Source organism: Barbus barbus (genome assembly GCF_936440315.1).
Source record: "Barbus barbus genome assembly, chromosome: 46".
Classification (NCBI taxonomy): domain Eukaryota; kingdom Metazoa; phylum Chordata; class Actinopteri; order Cypriniformes; family Cyprinidae; genus Barbus; species Barbus barbus.
The window spans coordinates 7,341,125-7,350,940 of record NC_136724.1 but is presented as its reverse complement, the minus strand read 5'-3'; the positions used below and the strand labels follow the sequence as shown (position 1 = coordinate 7,350,940).

Sequence of the window (9,816 nt, the reverse complement as noted above, 5' to 3'; positions counted from 1 at the left end):
AACTCAAGTGAATAACTTTGCTGTTAACATGTTGCTAAGTTATCAACACCATACTCTAATAAGCAAAAAATACATAAAATAAAACACTTAAGTATTGTATAAAATATACTGATTTAGACTGGTTTAATTGTATTGAACTGGTTTTGCTGCTACAAACTGTTTTTGCTGCTACTTTTCGGCATTGAATGAAGTACTGTTTATAATCATCATCTTTTGCAAGAAATGGGCAAAATAATATATCTGGAGAAAGCATTAATATGATGCTTCTCTTTTGGAATATCCTTTGAGTTGGAAACACACTTCTGGTGTTTTTTACATAGATTCATGACTCGTGACTTCATGATTAATGATTTTATACAGTTGAATTCAGTATGCCAGGTGTGTTGTTTTAAACATATAATTTCTTGTTTTTGTCTAATTTGTTGTGACTGCCTTTCTTTTCATTTCATCCAATCTCTGTCTTTCCGACAACTTTGATTAGATGTTGTCTGTAATGTGAATGTCATTCGTTTCCTGTACTGGTTGTTTTGTGTGTGTGTGTGTGTGTGTGTGTTTGAGAGATGATGTCAGGGTGAAGTGTGCCGCTGTCATTGTATTCCCAAGATAAATCACTGCAACTGTTTCCTGCTATGATTACAAACGACATGCACATGTGTCTCTCCGAACAGAGCGGCAAGCAGAAGAAGATAATCGAGAGAAACAGTGAGGCGCTCAAACCTCTCCCTAAAGATCAGCAAGACCAGTTCACCTTCTCTGTGAGGTAAGTGTCATTTCTCAAGGCCAGTTTCATGTCTATGGGTATATATGGTTATGTTCAGAATGAATACAAGCATACTTACTCCATAATGCACAAGCAGGCATTATGCCAATATAAATATTTTAAGCAGAAATACATTTGTTGTCTGATAGCGTTTATGATTGACCTGATTGCAACATGACATGACCTGATTGCGACTGTGTTTAAGTTACCATTTTAAAAATACTGTGCAGTGTGTGTGTGTGTGTGTGTGTGTGTGTGCGTGTATGTGTATATATATATATATATATATATATATATATATATATATATATATATATATAAAATGAGGTGCCAAACAGGAAATAATTATATAAAAATCTGAATATATAGATGTAAATTTTGAATATACAGTTATAAGTCTGAATATATTGTTGTGTCTGAATATATAGAAGTAAATATTCATATATATATGTAAATATTCATATATGAATGTAAATTGTGAATATATAGTTATAAGTTTGAATATATTATGTCTGAATATATATAAGTAAATCTGAATATATAAAGGTAAATTGTGAATATATAAAGGTAAATTGTGAATATATAGATGTAAATCTGAATATATAGTTATAAATCTGAATATATAAATGCAAATTGTGAATATATAGACGTAAATCTGAATATATAGTTATACGTCTGGATATAAAGAAATCTGAATCTGAATATATAAATGTAAATTGTGAATATATAGACGTAAATCTGAATATATAGTTATACGTCTGAATATATAGAAATCTGAATCTGAATATATAGTTGTAATTCTGAATATATCAAGGTAAATCTGAATATATACTTATAATTATATATTCAGATTTACATTTATATATTCAGAAATATAAGTCTGAATATATAGAAGCAAATCTGAATATATTTTCACAATTGTTATTGCTGTTCATAGTAACCTATTGACACTGTAACTAGAATATTTTAATTTAGTAGCACAGCTAGAATAAGCAAAGTTATATCAGTTTAACTGAGAACTAGCAAATTAGAATCAAACCAAATCTGAAAATCAGTGTCAATATCAAGCCCTTTTAATTGTTCATACAAATGTAGTGACTGTTATAAACTGTACACAACTGTCTCATAGGTTGTTTATATACAGAAAATAGTAAGAATATATTTCCTATATTAGAAAGGTGAATATGCTATTGTTTTAATTTCTAATCATTATTTCCCTCATTTCCCTGTAGATTAAATCTCCCTCCCTCGCTTGTAAGTACTCTAACTGTTGTGCATACTATTGAAACAATCAATAACTCCAGCTTACTACCGAGTGTGCGACTGGGCTACTACATCTGTCACACTTGCTCTGATGCATCAAAGGCCATTCAGAGCACTGAGCAGCTTCTCGCTGTGAATGGCACATTGCCTGTCCAATGTGAGGTGCTTGAAAGGCCTAAATCTATATATTCACAATTTACATTTATATATTCAGAATTACAACTATATATTCAAATTCACTTCTATATATTTACAAAATACATTTATATATTCAGATTTATAACTATATATATTCAGATTTACTTCTATATATTCAGACGTATAGCTATATATTCACATTTACATTTATATATTCAGAATTATAACCATCTATTCAGATTTACTTCTATATATTCACATTTACATTTATATATTCTGACTTACAACCATATATTCAGATTTACTTCCATATATTCAGACTTATAACTATATATTCAGGTTTACTTCTATATATTCAGACTTATAACTATATATTCAGATCTACTTCTATATATTCACAATTTACATGTATATAATCAGACTTATAACTATATATTAATATTTACATGTACATATTCAGAATTATAACTATATATTTAGATTTACATTTATATATTCAGAATTATAACTATATATTCAGATTTACATTTATTTATTCAGATTTACTTCTATATATTCAGACGTATAACTATATATTCACAATTTACATCTATATATTCAGATATTTATATAATTATTTCCTGTTCGGCACCTCATAATATATATATATATATATATATATGTGTATATATATATATATATATATATATATATATATATATATAAAACCACAGCATACAGCAAAGTATGGTATTCTGAATACCGTGTGACAGTTTGTGGATAAACATTAAAGACCTTCATATCACACGCACACACACACACACACACACACACACAACCCCAATCTTTTGAATGTATCATGTTTTATACTAAGATTATATATAAATCACAACACCTAATTTTCCAATATTTTTTGAAAATTGTTATTGTTGAGTTGTGACCCTACAACACTGCAGCTTTTTCTCAGTGCATATATTAACATACATCAACTTGCGTGATTTATTTGAGGCTGAATATGAATGTCGCTGTCCGCAATATGAATGTCGCTTTATTGTCAGATTCAATGTGTGTTTTTATTGAAGGGATCAAGGTAACATTAACATCAGCAACACATAAAACCTTGCGCGGTGGATAATTGCTTTTTCTCTAGTGATGCAAAGTGCACAAGCAGGCCTACGAATGAGTGTTTTCTGCGTTTTATTGTGGCTTACAGCATTTGATATTAATGAGAAAACAGGAGTGAAAACACACCGACACAAACAGCAGCACCGAACAAATCTTATAAACGGCCTCGTCAAATTGCATTTCACAAAACACTTACCTAAATTTCACTGCACGTGCCTGCGATGAAAGCCGCTCGCCTAAATCCACAGAGGGGAAAAAATTGAGGTGTGTGTTTTTATTTTGATTTTGCCCGAATTATTGCCAACGCTGTATATTTCTCTGAGAAGAAAGAAAGAGCGACTCATTTTATAGGATTTAGAGCTGCCTACCTCTGCTCATTTCTGAAAATTGGTAATTTGTTGCCGCTGGACTAGTATTAAACAAGATCAGAAGCTGTGCTGCTGTAAGTATGAGAGGAAATCAAATGAAACTCAGGCCACACATCAGAGAAGAGAGGGCTGGAGCACAACTGCTAACCCAAAGCAGGATAAAGGACTTCAAAACGTAAAGCCAAACATCGACGGGCAGAGTTTAGTCTCACTGCCTTTCATGTAAGTCATCTGAAATACAATTCAATCGACTGTTTCTTTGTTTGTTAATATTGTTTTGAAATGCAAATCACATTTTATAAAATTCTCATGGCTCTCGCACAGCCAATCCTGCGGCGATCATACTGACTTTAGAGAAAACTTTTTGATTCATTTCACTGGATGCAAACTCAGTCATGCCATCATTAGGGTGTATTATTAGTGTAATGTGTGTGTGTGTGTCATCTTCAATGAAGTGATCTTTTCTGTCTCCCAGGATGATTTTAAAATAACCATGAGTTGTCAATTCTAATTTGATTCAAATAATGTGCATTAGATTTTATGACTTTTGGTTTAAACAATAAATGCTTTAAATACACTCTTAAAAATAAAGGTGCTTAAAAGGTTCTTCACAGCGATGCCATAGAAGAACCATTTTTGGTTCCACAAAGAAACATTCAGTCAAAGGTTCTTTAAAGAACCATCACCGTTTGATATGTGAATGAGTGAGGCATATTACTGCCATCTAGAGAATCAGCAGAGACTCTGATGTTGCATTTGAATTTATTTTTTCTGCTGCTGTGAAATGCGTGCGGCTCAGGCAGAGGTGTTGACAGTTCACAGCCAAGAGTTTATTGATAACTGCTGTCCCATTTGTTTGCATGGAAAATCCGTATGAGTTGGTGCTCAGCCCGCTGGTATGACCTCTGAAAGTACAATGTGTGCCGACTAAACAAACTTCAAACAAACAGGGCTGAGCCTGCTGTATTACTAAGTAAACTGTACATTATGAAACTTTAGTTTTATTATATATGTAAAGTATTACTTGAGTAGCTTGTTGGTTAATATATTTAACACATTGGCCTGGAGGGTGATGCATGTGTAGTGTCTGTTGTGCAGTGGCGCTTGTATATTGAGATTCTTGAAATGTTACAAATTGAGCATGTGCATGAATTCTTTAAAAATAAAATTGTAATTAAAGAAAAAAAAAGAAAGAATGAAGAAGGTCAGGTGTCCACAAATTGCATTCCTTCAGTACTATTTAAAAAGGATCCCAGGATGCACCTCATGATGTAATTTAATAAAATGGCTAGAGTTTGCTATTCTATTTTAAGCTATTGATATTGATAATTTTACTATTAATGAAAAATGTGGATGCGTATACACACCTGTAAATGGGAAGAAGCAGAAGATTAAATTTGTAAACCAGTTTAGAAACATCACAAGTTGAATTTGATAAGTGCATAGAATGCATAGCAGTCATATCACATATATGGCATTTATAAATACACTTTATTCAAATAAAAATAAAGAAGCTCTTCAGTTCTGTATAAGCTTCCAGTGTAGACAATGTTGTTTATTTTTAATGGGAACTTTTTTGGGGGGATCCACAGCATAACGCTCATATGATGTAGAAAGTCAAAAGCGCCTCAGACAAAAACAAAGCTCAGACAAAAACGCGTGTCTCAAGGCTTGTGGTATTCAGTGAACTGGGAGAAAGGAATGCTGATCGCTCAGAGAGCTGTTTATCTGAATGGGCAGAGCTGCTCTTGTTCTTTCTCTTTGAGTTCTATTATCCTCCTCTCATTTGATCCTCTCCCAGATTTGCATATCAAACACCTTTGCCAGAGTAATAACCTTAAACCATACATTACAATTTCAAAGAACAAACAAAATGCAGCAAAGCGCAAATATTGATAAGTGTGCACTCGTTTCAAAATGAGAAAGTATGACAAAAAGAGTTTGAAGACCTTCCACCTTATTTGATCTGGTAGTTTGTTTGTCGTCTCTTTTTTCTTTCTTCCAGATACAGAAGAGAAAATTAAATGGCAAACGCTAGTTGGATGCTAACCAAGAAAATATGCGCAAATGGCGTCTGGCTAAAATCCAAGTCATAGTCACATTTTTCCAACACACACAATCCCAAAACGCATCCTGTAAAAATGGTGGACAAAGTTGAGAGAAATGTTGATTATAAATACACTTGTTTTACATTCGGTAATATAAAGTCTCTTTAAACATGATTTTTTTTTTCTTTGCATTGTTTTCATACTTATTAAAGGTTATTAGCTTATCAACATGTAGACATTAAAGTCTACTGGAATTAAGTCTCTTGCGAGGAGCACTTTACGTGTTGTGTGAAGTTGCTACCTATATGTTGATCATATCAAATCGGTCACTTGTGATGTTTCTTGTTGGTAGGGATACTGCTTTAGAAGAGATCTGCCTACAGCGAGGCAGCTATTGTTAATGACTTATTTATTCTGTGACAGAAGTTTCTGTCTTGTTTTTTCCTTTGAATATTTCCTTTGAATGTTGCCTTGAGATATAGTTTTGCAGTTTCTCTGCAGATAATTCTTGTCAAAGATTCCTGTCTCATGTGTGTGTTTAACTTTGCAGTCATTTCCACTGCATGCAAGTGTTTGTTCATTAATTACTCTGCATATTTATGTTGCGCTGATGTCATCCTGTCAACTAAATATTTTCCCTCTTATCTCGTTTTGGGGAAACCTGTTTTAATCAAACTCAGTCTCACACAACAATTATATCTAATTAGCCCAATTATCAAGACTCTAATTACACTGAAATATACCCCCAAATCTCATATCAATTATATCTGTGACTTTTCCTGTCCTAAAAAGAGAAAGATGAGGGGTCTGTGTTTCCTCCTGAGGATGAGCAATGCTTCCAAAATCTGTACAATCATTCCCATCTCCTTTCACAAAACTCCTTTCCATCCTTTGACAATGGATCTCTTTTTTTTTTCTTTTTTTGTTCCAATTTTTTTATTTATTTTATTTTTTATTTATTAAGTTGTGTGGGTTCTCTCATTGGCTACATACACACTGCAGCTGAATATGGCTGTTATTTTCTATTAAACCATTTGACTAGAGCAACTTTCTTTCCTGTGTTCTCTTCTGAAAAAAGGTACACTAAAAAGAGTACTTATTACGAAAAAATAAACTTTAAACTTTTAAATGATATACTTGTGTGCGACCTGAAATTATTTGTTTGTTAACTGCAAATAAATGAAAATGTTTTCATAATTATAAAAAAAAATCATAATTACTTCTATTGTCTTTGAAATATGGTAAAAGTGTACGTATTGACAACCATTTATGGTAAACTGAGATCTACTTTACTGTATACATTTCATATGTAATTACACATTGGTAGGGATGAAGTTGCAGATAAGTACATTTAAAATATATTAACTTTAAATGTAATGTTGAATAACACTACAAAATTATAATCAAGCACTTTACATGTGATTTAGTCAACGCATCAAAATACCAGTAATACTTATTTATAAATAAAAGAATATAAAAAAAAATATTTGCAAGTAAAAGTTTTACTTTGATATTTTTACCAAATGCACTTTTCAAAAGAAACATAGTCACAAGTGTACTTTCACTTAATTCAATGGTTTGATGGTTCGATGGTTTCACAAATATCAACCCAAAGACATTTTTGTTACGCTAATTGTAGATCTCAGTAATTATCTTACGGCGCTGTTTGCTGTGAGTGCCGAGGTAGCCATGTGTGAGCAGAGCATGCCCGAAGTTTCACATCCCACGTTCCTCTGTCTTCGAGTCACAGGTCAATCAATTCTGATGTAATACTGTGGGTAGTTTTGTCTGGAGGTGTATAGAGTCACCTCAGGGGCTGATGGGCCCTTTCCTGTGCTAGGAGGCTCCTGGGAACCATCAAAACACCGCACACACACACACACACACACATACATATATATATATTTATATATATATATATATATACGCTACTTCATGACCAGGTTTGTATAGATGGCCTCTGACTTTGCGAAAATCAGAACTGTCAAATCTGACGAGCTGTTGGCCTGAGAGCGGCTGACCGGTCGTGGTATGGTGGGCGGCTGAATCGTGGTGTGTTTGTGTTGTGTATTTTCCCATAGCCCTAGTTTCAAGTGCACTTGAATGAGGTGTCCATCTGAATAGAAGGCCATGAACTGAATAGTCAGTATTAAACTTCCAACAACATGTTCAGGAAGTCTCAGGAGGTTGCTGCACTAATAAACAACTAGACAACTCAGATTAATATATAATTGTTTTCCCAAAATTGTAGCCAAAAAATAAACAGATGTATCTGAATCACGTTTGCACAACAGAACATTAAAAAAAGAGGGACATTTTAGTGAAATACGTATTTAGTGCCAGCAAAAACATGCTGTGCAGCTTTAAAGTAGTATTTCTTGCCTGTGTAAATAAATGAATATATCTGGCCCTATGAATGAGTTAACTGACAGAAGATTTTATCACAGTTTGAATTACCCATGATGCAAAGTGTGATAGTGTGTCAGTTCCGTGAGAGCCCAGTTTAGGTGGTACAGTCCTTTTAGTTTCTCATAGTCAGGTTTGCAAATTTAAACATTTACACTTGAATGACTAATGATTGACTAATGTGGATTTAATGTGGAAGTTTCTCTTAGCAGATGCTTGATTTTTATCTATAATTAGGCTATTTATTATTAGGAGTTATTTACATAACCAGCTTTATTTAGATGCGTGCAAATTATAATGTCTTTTAATTTCTCTTTAGTTAAAGAAATATAAAACTAGAAATTGTACAACCTCAAGAATCTGACAACATTCGGTAGTTATGAAGGTTTTAAGTACAAACATTCTAAAAAGGATGAATTCATTAAATTAATATTTATAATATTAATAATTAGAAATTATAACTGTTTCAGTAAAGTGTCAGAATACCTTTTACATTTTGAATAGTAATGTATTGTTTTATCATTTCAAACCTAATGAAGCTTTTTAGTTAAATATTTCGCATGAAATGTGTGCAATATTCCTTTAAAATAAATGACACTTGTTTTGATATTTTAGCATTCTCTAAGCCTCCAAGTACGTTTTGTGGCCAGTATATGTGAAATGAGCTTGGTTCTGAAATTGTTCATGTTTTCTGATGTTCTTGTGGGCCACACTGGGTCTGGATTTGGTAGTATGGAGCAGGATTTGCAGCGACAGCAGTCTGTACAGATTTATTCAGTGAATAGTGGGTCAAAACCTGCAGCTTTTTTTGGTGGCATTCTGACGTCCCTTTGAATGTCCTTCCTGTCTTATGCATCTGTTGGGTGACTGCTATCGGGTGCAAGGGCACATGGTTCTATGTTTGAGTAAGAGACCATTTATTTTCAAAGTGTTGAGTGGAGGTTTCTTTGAGTGCCTTTATTTAACAGATTAGCATTACTGTTGTGCCTTTGGATGTCAGAATCAGAATGCACATATTATTTATAGAATACTGTCGTCAAAAACGCCGTTTGAAGCTAAACGCAGACGTTTAAACGGACGGACTAATGAATGAAACCTGCTATGATTACTTTTAAAGCATAAATTTGATTTAAACAATTGGTCTATATAATATTCACATATGCAGTTCATAGGGAACATATTATATTTGCCCTACAGTTACAGCATTAAATACTATTTAAACCTATAACATTTTACATTTAACGTTGCCTATTTTGTCTCACAATTCTTTTTTGAGACTTTTTTTTTTTCTCTTTCAAATGCAACTTTATACCTTTATAACTTGATTTAACTCAACAATAGCGAGTTTGTCCATTCTGAGGGGGAAAAAAGCTAGTAGTGTGGGATATAAACTCAAAACAGAGAATGACGAGTTGATTTTTCTTATCAGAATTGTGAGATATAATCTCGGAGTTGCGAGAATAAAGTCAGAATTTTGAAATATAGACTCAAATTTACCTTTTTTATTCTTTTATTCCATGGTTTCCATAGACCGCCACTTGAAAACTGTAATTTTCTGCCACCAGATAGGCTCCGCCCACAAAAAACGTCATCACTGTTTGCAAACACCAAATTGGTCTATACAACATAACTACCAGCAGCAGGGGAGATGAGGTTTTATATTCCTTCATAAACCACAAACAGATAAATCAGATAAGTTTTTTACTTTTTAACAAACAATATGTGTGGC

At 32.9% G+C, this 9,816-nt stretch overlaps 1 protein-coding gene across 1 annotated transcript in view; it reads left to right on the top strand.

The window, feature by feature from the left end:
• Positions 1–641: 641 nt before the first annotated feature.
• LOC306865110 (uncharacterized protein) overlaps positions 642–9,816 on the top strand; it is a 54,594-nt gene continuing 45,419 nt past the window's right edge. Inside the window, exon 1 of the mRNA XM_079409484.1 lies at positions 642–760. Coding sequence (XP_079265610.1) covers positions 645–760 — 116 coding nt within the window. The 5' untranslated portion in view covers positions 642–644. The remainder of the gene's footprint in view (positions 761–9,816) is intronic.